Here is a 16,503-nt window from a genome sequence, read left to right as displayed (position 1 = left end):
TTCAAGGGGAGAGAAAAGTTTTAGGCCGCACCTCCAAATCGAAACAAAGTTGGTCCATTGTAATATGAGACATAATTTAGGTCGAATGAATGACGATACAGCTACAGTAGTTTGGTTCGAGTCGTAAGCTTAGCAGTTAAGCTTTACCAGGTAGACATTGCTATGCGTCAAGCGCTCCGTCCGTATTTATTCGGGTACCCTTCCTTTTTCACGTGCTTCGTCTGGTTTGAACTGATTGATTATTTTTCTTTGATCCGATAAGTGCCGTTCTCTTTGTTATAGGTGTTTACACTCTAAGCTGAAAATTCATTACTGTACAGTGTCATGCATTGTTTGTCGCATTCTGATAATGAGTGTTTACGGCCTGTCGCCGCTCGCCGCATGGCTTGCTTTGTGCACGCTACCGCCGCTTTTTTTAAAAAAGAGAGAGAGAGAGAGAGAGAGAGAGAGAGAGAGAGAGAGAGAGAGAGAGAGAGAGAGAGAGAGAGAGAGAGAGGAATTGTCTCATAAGCGAAACAATTGCAAGAGACTGCTATTTGTTGTTACTTACACTGCTGTTTTCTTTGATAATGATCAACAAGAACCAAATAATAGACTGTGTATGTTAGAAGACGTTCTGAACGAGAGTTTAGCGAAAATTTTTCTCCGTTTCAAAATCGTTGCAGACGCCTCTTTAGTACATTACATTCTGAACAGAAACTAGTCATCTTAGATTTAAAAATCTAGTCAATTGCCGTGCTTCATTTCTGACTATCACTATTAAGCATAAGAATAATACGAATATAAACATGACATGATATGTATATTCTTCCGCATTTGCTGTTGTCTCACTCTAGTTTCGTAGTTTATTAGGCAGACAGGATTTAAAGGAGATAGCAGCAAACACGAAAGAATACATGGCAAAATGTTTATATTCGTATTATACTTATGGTGAAGAGAATACTGCATGTGATTCACAATTCATGAAAGTTCGTATTAGCAACCATCTCTTCTCACAGGTAGGAAAAAATTCAGAACGTCGACTTGGCCATATTGATAAACTTCCCAAACAGTCTTGCTAGTCGGATTTTTGTAGTACATAAATGCTGCGACATTCGAAGATGAACAATACGGTATTTGTATTTACTTCGTTGGATAATGTACGGAAATGCAGTGGTCGAAACTCGAGGCGGAGAAAAAAGCTCGTCTTCCACTTTTTTTTTTTTTTACTGACGCAGAGGTTTTGGCGCTAGTATTTATCTTTGTGCCTGCAAAGCATGGCTGTGTAGCGCTACATATATTCGACGGCAGAAGTTATATTGTGGCGGCACCTACCAACATTTTTCAGAACTAACGCTTACTTTGCACTCGATTCTAAGCTGCAGGTGGTTTTTTGGATTACAAAAACAGGAAAAAAAGTGCGGCTTAGATTCGAGTAAATACGGTATACATAGTTGCCCTACCCTCTCTCCACCTCGTCCCTGCACAATCCCCAGCAGCACTGCACTGTCCACAACCCCTACTCAACTATCCCACCACCTTCCCACCCCAGCCTCCTCCTTACCCCCACCCAGTCACCACTCCCCTTATGCACTGGTGCTGCTGCTTGTAGTTTGGCCTCAGTTGCCTGAGACTGCAGTAGTGTTTGTATAAGCTGTGTTTGCATGATTATATGGAGATGGAGAGGGGGAGGGGGGGGGGGAGAGAGAGGGAGGGAGAGAGAGAGAGAGAGAGAGAGAGAGAGAGAGAGAGAGAATTTTTTATACAACCTTTATTTGTGACAGTCTTTTTGTTGTGCCTATCTGCATCTCAGCATCTTCACTATATGGTGGGTGGCAACTTTCCTTTTCATAATATCGTTACATTCCATCCTGGATTTGCCATTGTTCAAATGGGAATACGGATGCATAAAAAATGAAACTGACAGGAAGTGCAAACTGGTAAAGCAGGAATGGATGTATATGAAATAAAGGATGCGTGACTAGGGAAACATAGAATTTGAGTTTCATTTCCTTCTTCGAGTACACTGATGGAACAGTGGAAGTCCTAGAAGCAGATACGACTACAAGGTAGAGTACATACTAGTAATATGGTGTTTAAAATCTTTCTGAAATTTTGTTGTTTCAGAAAAAAATTTACCTAAAAATATGCACTTATTTGGCCAAAACCAAATGTTACACCTTCCAGTCCTTACCAATTTCTTGTGCAGAACATGACTTGGTTCAGAAACTTTCACTCGATAAGCATGCCAAGAAAGCCTTACAAAACATAAATTTCCTTTTACCTTCACTGAGCAGATAACAAAATGCTATATGACGACATATATGCCACCAGCTCACAAATAATTTTATATTTAAAAAAAAAAAAAAAAAAAAAAAAAAAAAAAAAAAAAAAAAAAAATATGCAGTTTTTTTGCTTTTTATTTTTATCACACACAATATCTTACCACGAATAAATTCATTGCAGCATTGGCCAATGTCCTTCCCTTCCCAACCGTCTATTGATTTTTGAAGTTCATTTGTCTTATCCAGAGCAATCTGTCTCCTCACTCTACCATGCATTCGAATTCCACTCTCTCTGTAAAAACACAGTTTGTAAATAAAAGTACGAAACAATGAAACTTTTTTCTAGCACAGGGATTATAGTGTCTACCTCTTTGGTAAGTTTCCAACTGTCTGCAAAAGTTCCGTTTGAAGTGGCTTCAACAGGCCTTCCACCTGTTCCAAGCTCTCTCTGTCTTCGTCAATGGGTGTCAATCTATGCAAAATCTGTAAATGAGCACAAGACAGTATACTAAAGATGTTACTGCTGTAGTATTGGTAACATAAATCATCACTAAGTTTGTAACTAATTAGACAATAATACAACAAAAATAATCAATTTTCAAAAATATAATGTAATTAGATAAAAAAATCAACCTACCATGTAATGTCAGGAGGAAACATATATCAAAGTACTGAAATCTGCAAGCTTTTGGAGCCAATGGACCTCCTCATGGCGAAAGTGTTGAAGCAGAAGGAAAACGGGTGAAAGAAAAGGACTGGTAAGGTTTAGGAAATGGGAAGGGTTTGGGAAAGTTGCCAAAACCCCGAGTCAGGGGAGGCTTACCAGATGGGATGAGAAGGAAAGACTGATAGTTGGGGAGTACACTGGAATCTTTGAAAACCTGACAGCTTAAAGGTGGAAGATAGGGTAATACACACAACAGAGATCACTGACAAAACATCACGCACAGCTTAAAATAGTGGAAAGCTAAGTGCATTGTATATGGTAGAGGAGGGGTGCTGGGATAAACAGACTCATCAGAAAACAGAAAATGCAGAAAACTAAAAGAGAGAGAAGAAAGGAATAGTTACTGGGATGAAATGTTGAGACTGAAGAAATTAACGTAAATTAAGGCCAGGAGGGTGGCGAGAACCAAAGAAACATTGTAACGCCAGTTCCCATATGTGGAGTCCACAGAAGCTTGTGTCTGGGCAAATAATCCAGATGAAACACGTGGTGAAACAGGCAGATCATGACTTTCTTGCTATAGAGCACGCTTTGCAACAGGGTATTGTTTGTTGCCAGTATAAACCCTCCACCAATGGCCGTTCTTCCTAACTGATAACTTGGTGATAGTCATGCCAATATAAAAGGCCTAATGGTGTTTACATAACAGCTGGTAAATGACGTGTTGTTTCACAAGTGGCTCTCCCTTTGAGCATGTTTTGCCAGTTACAGGGCTGCTAAAGTAGTGACTGGAGGACACATTGGAAAAGTCTTACAGCAGCCATAGGGTGGGGAAATAGATGTAGGAGGAGCATAGGGTCTGACAAGGATATTGCAGAGACTGGGAGGCCAGAGAGGATCTCATTTCAGGGCTCAATTTTAGGAAGTTATAGCCTTGTTGAAGTTTCCGATCAATACATTCAAGACCAGGATAGCACTGAGTGACAAGAGGTCTATTCCAAAGTTGCTTTTTGGAGGGATCAGCAGTAACAGGATTAAATGTTATGGCTCTGGACATATCCACCTGAACTAAGCTTATGGGATAATTACATGAAGTGAAGGCTGAGGTGAGTATGGTGGTGTATTGCTGTACAAAATCAGCATCTGAACAAGCATGTTTCCCGAAAATCCCAAAGCTGTATGAGAGGGAACGTTCAACATGGAAAGGACAGAGACTGTGAAAATGTAAGTATTGTTGTTTGTTAGCAGCTGACCCTTGGTGAAGGTGATGTCAACTTCAATGAAAGTCTTATAGAATTCGGAATAAGACCACATGAAATTTGATTAGGAGAATGTACTTTGAGATTCCAAGAATTATAACACGTCAGCCTCACCATGAGTCCATATGGCAAAGATGTCATCAACACATCTAAACCAAACACGGGGCTGACAGTTTAGGGACTCCCATTCCAAACAACCCATGAAAAGGTTGGCATAGGAAGGACATACCCTGGTTCCCATGGCTGTGCCCCTAATCTGTTTGTCTGCCACTCAAAGGTAAAATATTATGGTGTGCAGGAAGGATGTTATAGGTATGGTATCAGGTGTCCACTGAGTGTGGTAATGTTCAGTAACACACAGGCCACATTACGTGGCACGTGTCGGTATAGAGGGACGTGTCATCAATGTTAACAAGCAAGGTGTGTGGTGGGGCTGGGGTGGGTACAGACTTCACATGAGCTCAGAAATGGGTGGTGTCTTTAATAGAGGAGAGAAGATTTTGTACCATATGTTGCAAGTGTTGATCAACTAAGGCAGATATACATTTGGTAAGCACTTTGAAGTCAGTAACTGTGACTGCCAGGGTGACTGCGTTCGTGGATCTTAGGAAGAAGGTGAAAGGCGGAGTTGCGTGATTTGGGTAGGGCAACATGTTCTATAGGGTTTAAGGAGGGACTGTACGTCAATTTGTATCACAGGGATGGGATCTCGATGGCAGATACCATCATGGATGTGTCAGACAGCTGGCATAGACCCTCACTTACATACTCCCACCAGTCAAAGCACCACAGTGGTAGTCATCAACTGGTGACTACCATTCTCCTCCTAAGGGACGCAATGGTAGATACCTTGTCTGCTGGGAGCATAAGAATGGAGTCATCAACTGATCTTCTACGTACAGCATCTGCCATGAAGATCCCATCCTTGTCATATAAAATGACCTACAGTCCCTCCTTAAAACCTCATGCCCCTCACAAGGACTAACACCTCAATCCACAGAACTCCTTACCCCCATCCAAAACATACATTTCCACCTTTGACCTTCTTCCTAAGATCCCCACACCCAATCACCTTGCTGTCCCTGGTTGCCAGCTTCAAAGGACTTGCCAAACATATACCTGCCTTTGTTGATAAACACCTCTTATTTTAAGACACCAAGCATTTCCTAGATCGTCTGAAATCTGTCCCTGTCCCATTCTTACCACACACCTTGACTGTTACCATTGATGCCACCTCACTCTATACCAACATCCTCCATGAACACGTTCTGTTTGCTACTGAACATTTCCTTACTCAACGCCCAACTGATACCAGGCCTATTGTGTCCTTCCTGCTCTCCTTAACCAACTTTATACTTACCAGGAACTATTTTACCTTCGAGGGGCAGGCATATAAACAGATCAGTGGTATGGCCATGGGACCCATGATAGTATCTTCCTATGCCAACTATTTCACAGTTTGCAAGGACACGGCTTCCCGGGGTCCCTAAACCTTCAGCCTCTGGGTTGGTTTAGATGCACTGATGACATCACATTGATGAAAACATGTGTCCCAGCCGTTATGTAAACACCATTTGCTCTTTTACATTGGCATGACTACCACCGATTTATCTGTTAGGACTAATGGGCATAGCAGAGGGTGTATATTGACAATGAACAATATCCTGTTTCAGAACATCAGAACATACTCCTACAACATGGCAGTCATGAACTTGGTGCCTGTTTCACTACATGTGTTATCTGAATTCTTCCCTCAGACACCAGTTTCTCAGGACTCCGCAGGTGGGAATTGGTGTTACAAGTTTTGGTTATCGCCACCCTCTTGGCCTTAATTTATGCTAATTTCTTCAGTTTCACAATTTGTTCTCAGTAACTATGCCTTTTTTTCACTCCCTTTTAGGTTTCTGTATCCTGAATTTTTTGACAAGTCTATTTCTCCCCACACCCCATGACCACCACATACAATGCACTTAGCTTTCCACTCTTTTTAACTTATCCACAATATTCTGTCAGTATTCTCTGTCTTGCATTAACACCCCATCTTCCACTTTTAAGCTTTCAGGTTTTCAAACCTCATGCAAGGCAGTCCCCAATAATCAGTATTTCCTTCTCATCCTGTCCAGTAAGTCTTCCCTAACTGGTGTTCCGGCCACTATTCCGAACTCTCTCCATTTCCTAAACCTCATCAAGCCCTTTTCCTTTACCCCTCTTCCTTCCCCATCAACCCTTCTGCCAGAATGAGCCATTGGCTCCGTAAGCTCGCAAAGTCCAATACCTTAATATGTGTTTTCTCCTGTCACTGCTTGATGAATAGATTTTTTAACTATCTACTTACATTAACTAGTTATACAGTTTCACTTGCTGACAGACAGATGTGTGTTATGGACAGGATTCAGGCTCTGGTCAGAAAAAGGAGTACAGCAAAAGCCTAACATAATACAGTTGTCAGGGTGCACACTTTGTCCCGGCGATATAGTGGAACTGTGGTATACGAAAGTGAGCTATCATATAACAAATTATGCACTGAAAGATTAGTAAAACACACAACATATTATAATACTGTGTCATACACTGTTTAGTATATAAATTTAAAGAATATTAGAAGTAAAGTATTTGAAACACTTACCAAATACACCAATTAGATAAATTTCAATCAAATAGCAACTAAAGAAGACTACAGTAACTCCAAATAAAATACTGCACTGGACTACATTACATAAAATATATATTTATGACACTTTATGCATGTTCATTTCACCACTCCTTCTAAGTAGCACCATCCCACACGAAGTAGTATAATTCTGAAAAAGTTCCCGTATAATTATCACCATCATGGATTTTGCAGAAATTTTGTGTACATTCACAATGTTCATGAACATAAGCAGATTTTTCTATCACTAATTCAATACTTTCGGAGACATAGTCATTCATTTTAACCCATAGCGCAGCTACGATCCCCACGAGTTTTCGGTAACTTTGAGGCATAATATCTCCAGCAATATTTTCTTGAAAGAAACAAAAGTAGGTTACCTTGTACAACTTTTTATGCTATCTTAAGCAAAATAATAAAAAAAAAAAAGATCTCCTGAGCAATTTCCGTATGGTTAATCTGAAGCTAAGTCAGCAGAAAACACAGACACTCAAAAAAATGTGATGTTTAGCTTTTTATATCTCCAACAGTAACTGCAGAATAAACTTTGAACTTTGTACATAATCACTTATCAGTACATGGAATAACAATATTCGATTTCATTCTCCTACTGTTTTCCAGTTGTGTACAATTTGTGGGCAAAGTTCACAATCTTTCTAAAAATGCCAAAAAGCAGCAATTTTTGGTCCACTTTTGCAAAAACGAGTGTTTTGCAAACTCTTTTTAAACAGTTTTCATTAGAAAGACCGTATTCTAAGCCACCGAAAAACTATATTTGGTTTTGCAATGCAAGCATACAAGACCCTAAAAAACAGCAACAAGGCGAAGCAAAGTTGGCAGAAAAAAATAGACACTTGGAAAAAAATAAATAAATAAAACAAATTTAAAAAGTTATGTTTAACTTTTTATATCTCCAGAAATAATTGTGGGATTAACTTGAAACTTTACACGTATTAACAATACAAGATCTCAGAATACAAAATTTCACTCTCCTACATCTTTTCAGGAACTTACAAATTGAGGGCAAATATAAAAATTTGTTTCTAAAAACACCAAAAATGGTGATTTCTGGTCTACTTTTACAAAATAAGTCTTTTCTACAAAGTCTTGTAAACCATTTTTATTAGAAAGACTATTTTCTCAACCACCTATAACCTAGATTTGATTTCAAAATGTGAGCATATAAGTTCCTACAAAACAACAAGGTGGAAGTGCATCGACAATGGGCCCATATTCTGCTGGTACTAATCTGACATCTTTTATTAAGTTCTACAATTAGGAAAATTAGTTTCAAAACTACTGATGACAAGGAATTGAGCTTCAGTGAAAAAAACTGCAAATATGGAGTCTTTTTTTTGTTTTTTAGATATCCCTACAGTATTCAGCGCCACAAAATTCGTTTTATAAAAAATGAAATTGAATACGGAATCCAACAAAAAGAATAATTTTCTTTTTTTTGTGGCTCTAATAATTTAGGTAATAACATTTGAAAAGTGCAATTTTTTGGGTTCTATTTTATCGAAATTTCTTCCCAAACAATGCCATCAGGGATATCATCTGGCCGGCAGTACAGTTTCCCCTCAGAAATTAATGAAACATGTAAAAAAATTCAAGTAGTTTGAAGTAAACATAAGCTTAGGATCCTAAAAGAGATCTCTTCTAGCTTTGGTCTCTGACTCAAAGAAATTTATCATCAGGCTTGGAATCCTGTGTAAAGAAACCCTTCCCCGGCTTGTGAACCTGTGGTACAAAAACCCACCTGAAAGGCTGCTCTTCCAGAAACTATCGAATGGGGCCCCTATGGTAATGGGGATGCTTGTTTTTTTTCACTTTAAAAGGAACGAGCAGTGGTTAAGCCATTGTGGACAATAGTAACACATTTATACAATGTTTCATCAGGTTACTAATGTTCCATAAAAACCGTAAACTACACTAATAATAAGTATGCTATACCTTCAACCGGAATTAAACTAGCACACCAACAGCAATGCACAATAAAGAGACATACTAATAATTCTCTATAACATGATTCCATTCCAATGTCACAAAGACAGCTATGAACTTCACCAAAATTTACACAATGTGTAAAACCTGTGCTGCACCTGTTATGCAACAATTTTACTATCATGATTTCCATTGCCTTGGTAATGCACAGCTCAATTGTTAAGCTTACAACCAGTCTAAGTCTGTAGTTACAGCAGAAAAGAAAGGCTTAAATGTATTGTAATGAGTCATAAGAGAAAGAAATGTGATTTTAGAAATTTTTTGAGTTATTTGGACTTTGTCACTTCCCAGTCATCAACACTTTTGATATTACCTTTCCAAGAGAGTAGGCCTACTAAACAATTGTAGAACATAATAAAAGGGCATCAGATTTAATTTGACTATCAGCAGTATATGGGGCCATTATCAATGCACCTCCACCTTGTCGTCCTTTTTTTAGGGCCTTATATGCTCACATGGCAAACCCAAATCCAGTTTTTAGGGTTTCAAACATGGTCTTTCTCATGAAAACAGTTTACAACAGTTTGCAGAATATTTTTTTACAAAAGTGGAGCAAAAATAACAATTTCTGGCATTTTTAGAAAAAATCGTCATGTTTGCCCTCAATTTGTGACATACTGAAAAGCAGTAGGAGAATGAAACTGTAATTTGATTGATGATTTATTACATGAAAAGTTCTAGGCTTAACCCACCATTTTTACACTTTTTTCAGGCTTCTAATCCTTTTGGCTGATTGCTTCAAACAATTTATTTCACTTAAAAGAGTTCAAAAAGTTGTACAAGATGGCACAGTTTTCTTTCTTTCAAGAAAATACTGCCAGAGATAGTATGTCTCAAAGCTGCCGAAAAATCACAGGTGCACTGTTGATAGCTTCACAATGGGGTCAAACAAACAACTGTACCTTTGGAAGCACTGAATTAGTGATTGTGAAATTTCACCAATGCTTATTGGAAGTAAGTGTGAATGTTCAAACAAAATTTTGTCAAAATCTCTGTCATATCGAAACTTCTAGACCACTTGGCATGGAATAATCCAGAAGTAAGTTAGCTTGATTTTTGGAGGGTCACTTCACTGATTTTCTTTTGCGTGTATGTGGCCACTGTGGGACTCGTGTGACATCCAAATGCACATACGAGTGTCACTGAGACCAGGGACATGTCTGTCTGGATGTCTGTGTTGTTGTGTTTGTGAATGTGTTTACTTTTGCTAGAAAAAGAGCAAGCGCTCAAAAATGCTGCATCATGTTACGTGTTTCTGTTCTCCATGCATCAGTTCACTACAGGTGAGGTGAAACCAGACTGCACTTATAAGAATCAAACAAAGCGAAAGGGAAGTAATTTAGAAGGGAGTGAGACAGGATTGTAGCCTATCCCCAATGTTATTCAATCAGTACACTGAGCAAGTGAAAGTAAACCAAAGAACTATTTGGAGGAGGAATTAAAGTTCAGGGATAAGAATGAAAACTTTGTGGTTTGCAGATAGCAACATAATTCTGTCGGAGATGGTGAAGGACTTGCAAGAGTAGCTGAGGGGTGATTGGTTGGTTTAAAAGAGGGGGGAAGGGACCAAACTGCTTGGTCATCGGTCCCTTGTTTCAAATAAAACAATGCCACAAGGGGAGAATAAAGCAAACGAGACATACAACAGAAAACGGAAGGAAAGGAAAAACCACAAGAACAAAGAAAAGGTAAAAAACACTAAAAGGAACAAAAAAGGACAAGAAAACAACAGACACACGCAAAAAACAGTTAGAAAGGAGTAAAACAAGAAAGCAGATTACAGTGACTGGCCAACCACGAGAATAAAAAGGAGAAGCCAGCCACTCTGAAACACATTAAAATCACCACCCTAAAAGTGCTAGGGTGAAGGACACAGAGGACCACAGGACATGTGCGAAAACTTAGAACAAATGATAAAACCCAATCTCACGAACAAAACATAAAACTAAAGATGAGGGATTACAGCGGCTAAAAGTGGGCAGTCCAGCAAGAGATGGACGACACTCATTTGTGAGCACAGCAACACCAAGGTGGATCCCCATAACAGAGGAGGTAGCCATGCATTAGCCACATATGGTCAATGCGGAGCCGCAGAAGACAACTGATTCCCTGCGAGAGGCCTGCATAGAAGACTTCCACACATTCGTAGTCTCCTTAATGACACACAGTTTGTTGCAAGTACTGTTACGCCATTCCGTCTCCCAAAGCCGAAATACCCTGCGGTGTAAGAGCAAATGCAGGTCAGGTTCAGAGAAGCCGATCTCTATAACTGGTTTCCGTGTATACAATTTAGCCAGCCTGTTGGCACGTTCATTGCCTGGGATTCCGATGTGACTTGGGGGTCGAGACAAACACCATTGAGTGACTGGACCATTCCAGGGCATAGATGGACTCCTGGATGGTAACTACGAAAGGATGACGAGGGTAGCATTGGTCGATAGCTTGTAGGCTGCTCAAGGAGTCAGTACACAGAAGAAACGACTCCCCAGGGCATGAACAGATGTGCTCAAGAGAACGAGATACAGCCATCAGCTCTGCAGTGAAAACACTGCAGCCATCGGGTAAGGAACGGTGTTCAATTTGTCCTCCGTGGAAACATGTGAAGCAGACGTGACCATCAGCAATCTAACTTTTTTGTCTAAACCACTTCATGGCCTCGGTACATATCAAGAATCGACAGAAAGTGGCAGGGGAGAGCCTCGGGGTTAACTGAGATCTTAGAGCCATGTGATAGGTCCAGGCGAAGCTGCGGCTTGGGTGTACAGCATGGAGGTGTACATGAATAGACCAAGTATAGGTGGTAAAGGCAAGGACTCCAGTTCGGGTAGAAGGGATCGGATGCGAACTGCAATTGTAAGCCCTGACCTGGGCCGCTGATGTGGGAGAGGAACCGCCATGGGTGAGAAAAGGAGACGAAAATTCGGATGCCCAGGAGAACTACGAACGTGTGCAATATAACTGGAGAACAGTTGTGCATGCCTAACCTTCAACGGAGGGACTCCAGCCTCCATCAGCACGCTTGTCACTGGACTCGTCCTACAAGCTCCCATCACTAGTCGAACGCCACAGTGGTGCAATGGGCGGAGTAAACGCAACGCTGAGGGCACCGCCTAACCATAAATCACACTCCCATAGTCAAGACGGTATTGAACAAGGGCTCTGTAGAGCTGCAGCAACGTTGAGCGATCTGCACCCCAGTTGGTGTTGCTCAGGCAGCGGAGAGCTGAGTGAAGTGGATAGAGTATTGAAAGGAGGATACAAGATGAACACCAACAAATGCAAAACAAAGATAATTGAATGTAGTCAGTTTAAATCAGGCGGCGCTGAGAGAATTAGACGAGGAAATAAGACAATAAAAGTACTCTACTAGTTTCGCTATTTGGACAGGAAAATAGCTGATGATGTGTGGAGCACAGAGAATATAAAATGCAGATTGGCAAAACCAAGAAAAGTACTTCCAAAAAGAGGGATTTGTTAACACCTGATTTAAATTTAAGCATTGGAAACTGCAAGTAGAAACAACAACATGTAGGGAAAGACAAAGTGCTACTTACTGTAACGTTATCATGCTAAGTTGCAGACAGGCACAGTTAAAAGACACTTACACATAAGCTTTTGGGCACAGCCTTTGTTGGAAAACGAGAAACACATCATTCATTCACACAAGTAAGCACACCTTATGCACACGTGACTGCCAACTCCGACCAGGATGCAACTATCATGTGGGATGGTAGCAACAATCCGGAGGGGGTGGAGAAGGGGAAGGAATAGCACTGTACGCGTGGGGGAAGGGAGGAGCACTGTCTGGCAGAGTATGCAGGGATCAGAATGTCAACATGCACAGTGTCAGGTCGTGGGGCAGGGAGATGGAGAAAACGGAGCAAAAAAGGAGAGGAGTGGTATAAGTTGTGTGGGTGCATAGGCAGAGCGTGGCAGAGAAAGGGTATAGAAGATAGGAATGGGAAAGAGGAGATACGACAGAGAGTGTGGAAACTGTTGGGTGGAGGGGCAGCATGTTACTGTAGGTTGAGCCTGGGATAATTATGGGAGTGGAGAATGTGCCGTAAAGATAACTCCCATCTGCACAGTTCAGAAAATCTGGTGGCGGAGTGGACAATCCAGATAGGTAGTGAAGCAGCCACTGAAATCAAGCATATTATGTTCAGTTGCATGTTGTGTCACAGGATGGTGTACTTTGCTCTTGGCCACAGTTTGGGGCAGTGGCCATTCATATTGCTGGACAGCTAGATGATAGTCATACCAATACAAAAAGCTGTGCAGTGATAGCAGAAGAGTTGGTAAATGACATGGTTGCTTTCACAGGAGACCTGGCCCCTGATGGTGTATGATAAACCTATGACAGTACTGGAATAGGAAGTGCTGGCTGGGTGGATTGGGGATGTCTTGCGCCTAGGTCTTCTACAGGGATATAATCCTTGTGGCAAGGGGTCAGGATAGGGAGCGGCACAGGGATGGACTAGAATGGTGTGTAGGTTGGGTGGGCAATGGAACATTTCTTTACAATGAGTGGGAAGGAAATCGGGTAGAATGTCCCTGGTTTCAGGCTGTGATGTTAGGTAATCACAGTCCTGGTGAAGGATGACATTCAGTTATTCCAGTCTGGGATGGTACTGGATGACTAAGAGTGCACTTCTTATCCTAGTCCTGTCACAGGTTTATCCCACCCCATCAGGGGCTGGGCCACCTGTGAAAGCAGCCATGCCATTTACCAGCTCTACTGCAATCATTGCACAGCTTTTTATATTGGTATGCCTACCAACTAGCTGCCCACCAGGACGAACAGCCACCACCAAACTGTGGCCGAGAGTGAAGTAGACTATCCTGCGGCAGAACACTCGACTGAACATAGCATCCTGCATTTCAATGGCTGCTTCACTACCCAAACAGATGGGTGTTATCTTTACAACCCCTTCTCCACTCCCGTAATTACCCTGGCCTCAACCTACGGTAACATACTGTCTCCACACCGTTCATCCAACAATTTCCACAGCCTCTGCCCTGTCACCTCCTGCCCATTCCAGTCTCCTCTTTGTTTGCCGCCCTCTACCAATGCTGCAGCCCACATTTCCCTATTCCGCCACATTTTCGCTTCATTTTACCCACCTCCCTACCCCACTACCTCCTGACGCTGCACCTCTTGGCAGCCTAGTCTCTGCACACACTGCCAGACTGCACTCCTCCCTTCCCCCACCACACACTGCTATCCCTTCCTCTTATCCGCCCCCTCCAGATTGCTGCTACCATTCCACTGCTTCAGCAGCCAGAGATTGAGGTCTGTGTGTGTGTGTGTGTGTGTGTGTGTGTGTGTGTGTGTGTGTGTGTGTGTGTGTGTGTGTGTGTGTGTGTGTACGCGCGCGCGCGCGCAAAATAAAGTACCTTTATATAGTCGAAGTACAGAAAACAGTGCCAAATAGGACCAAGCAGCAGCTTTGGAAGGTAATACTTCACAGCTTCTCTGAATCCATGGCCAGCCGACTGAAGAGCATCAGAGACTTCGGGCCGACTGCTGAGCTTCATTAGCGCCTCTCTGCTCTGTGGCTGTGTGATGTCACGTGCATACCTCCCGTAGACATCAAATTCGGCAGCCTAATGTGCAACAGATGTCCAACAGAGTAATCCATTTTCAGAAATATTTAATATAATGCTTCTAAAGTTAAATAAGATGGCTCAGTAAAGAGGAGATGATTACAAAGTACCAACAAGCAAAAAATATAAAATGAGTGACCTGTACATCACAGCCTACCAAAAATCTAAGTTAAACAATGGAAGACACGATGGAATCTAACAGTTGTTACAGAAATCTAAGATAGTAATAATTGTGAAATCCCAGAGCACTTTCTGTTGGTAAAGCAGACAATCAATAGTGAACATAATTGGTATCAAATTTTCAAACAGAATTTGTTACTGTTCAAATATTCATTATCCAATTATGTATATTTCCCTTTAGGAGCCTCACCCCAACTTCTTTTCTGTGCCGAATGAAACTTTTCCTTTTACCCCAAATTCTGTCAAGTAATGTGCATTTCTTTTAAAGTAATTCTTTGGATGCAAAAGGACACAGGATTGTAACCAATACTTACCTCTCAGAGGCAAAATTCCACATAATGCAATAGAAATATTTAAAAGTAGAAAAAATTACCAAATGTTTTAGGTTGTGTATGAGGCAGTAATTTCGCCTTCTGAAAGTAACTACTGGTCAACTAGGGTGTTTTCGCGTAATTTTACAGTTTCGACGTGTGAATTTTACAACTGATAAAGTAATACCTTAGACCGTTGAAACACAGTCACAAACATCAAATGATGATGTCATTTTTAGGCCAACAGCTGACTGATACCACTATTAATAATTAGTGAGAATCACCACAGGTGTATCAATATACATTTGTTATGCCATGACCTGTTTTGTCACTTAGACAACCACCAGGTTGTCAAGTTGCAACAGTGTCACGTTTTAAAAGGTCTATTTGTCTTATGTGACATTATAGGAAATATATGAAAATCATATAAAAATTCTGTCAACCACCTGGAAGTACCGTGACATGCAGTAAGTGCATGTAACACAGCTGCTATATTTGCTCTACAGTCAAGATTGTAGGCGTTTACAGAGCTGTGACATCACAGCATTGCCACAGAGGCATTTATAAAATCATGTTACGTTATCGGTCAACACAGGCCCACCATGTGCAGCCCACTGCAACTGTCAGGGATCCCCGTGTACTCAACTATTGTGTATACAGCACACCACGTCATACGTACTTACCACTCGCCACGCTTCAGCTAGGTGGTCTGCAGAATGTTTAAATGATTGTATTTCCAGGTTTTGCCCCTAACGTTGCATTAGATAATAATACCGACACAACTCGACAACCTGATGATGATCTAATGGATGAAACCAGTTATGTCACAATAAATGTGTATCAATACAGTTGCGGTGCTTCTCATTAATAATCAATGATGGAAAAAATAAAACAATTTTTAAATGTTCATAACCATTACAAATGTATAAATACATTGACTGAAATCCTACATCAGTGTGGCTGTAACATTATCAGAGTCCTAATCCACCCAAACACAGACCCAGATAATATAACACACCTCAGTGCTCATACAGCAAAGATAAAAAGAGATTTTGATTCTGTTGGAGAAAAGCACAGTACCTTCTTTTGGTGATATACCATTGAAATTAACATGTACTACCACATCTGTAACCTTCAGGATTAATGAAACTTTAAAATTCCTGTAAAATTATCTGGGTAGTAATAGACATTATTTTTACCTCTGCTAATTCTTCAAAGCAGCTTCCAATCGCAGGTACTTGTTTCTCTTCACTGATCTCAACCATATCTTCCAATGAACCCAAGAAAGTTACAGTCAGTTCATAAATGTCCATTATATTACTAAACATTGCGTCGAGCTCCTTTGAAAAATAAATGATTAGTGTCTCACAACTATGTTTCATCTAAAGTTTTATCAGTGCAAAATGTTAGCAACGTGTGGAAGACTATAAAAATATATATTGCATCAAAATAACATCCCTATTCTTAAGAAAATAAATCCTTTTATTCAGACATGCTGAAGAAGACTAACACAACAAGTAAATTGAAAATGATTACCTTACTGTCAGAACTGACAAGTTTT

The 16,503-nt window shown here is 40.7% G+C and overlaps 1 protein-coding gene across 1 annotated transcript; it reads right to left on the bottom strand.

Moving 5' to 3' along the window:
* Positions 1-2,425: 2,425 nt before the first annotated feature.
* Positions 2,426-16,496, bottom strand: LOC124771040 (protein son of sevenless-like; the record flags this gene model as incomplete). The annotated part of the gene is made up of 5 exons (XM_047249276.1): positions 16,479-16,496; positions 16,142-16,282; positions 14,242-14,451; positions 2,632-2,747; positions 2,426-2,556 (listed from the first exon to the last, which is right to left on the bottom strand). Coding segments are annotated over exons 2-5 (586 nt in total), but the record flags the coding sequence as incomplete, so codon positions are not given.
* Between the last annotated feature and the right edge of the window lie 7 nt (positions 16,497-16,503).

Source organism: Schistocerca piceifrons, unplaced genomic scaffold (genome assembly GCF_021461385.2).
Source record: "Schistocerca piceifrons isolate TAMUIC-IGC-003096 unplaced genomic scaffold, iqSchPice1.1 HiC_scaffold_873, whole genome shotgun sequence".
Classification (NCBI taxonomy): Eukaryota; Metazoa; Arthropoda; class Insecta; order Orthoptera; family Acrididae; genus Schistocerca; species Schistocerca piceifrons.
Note: the sequence above shows the minus strand (reverse complement) of the source record. Positions and strands in the feature narration are given on the sequence as shown.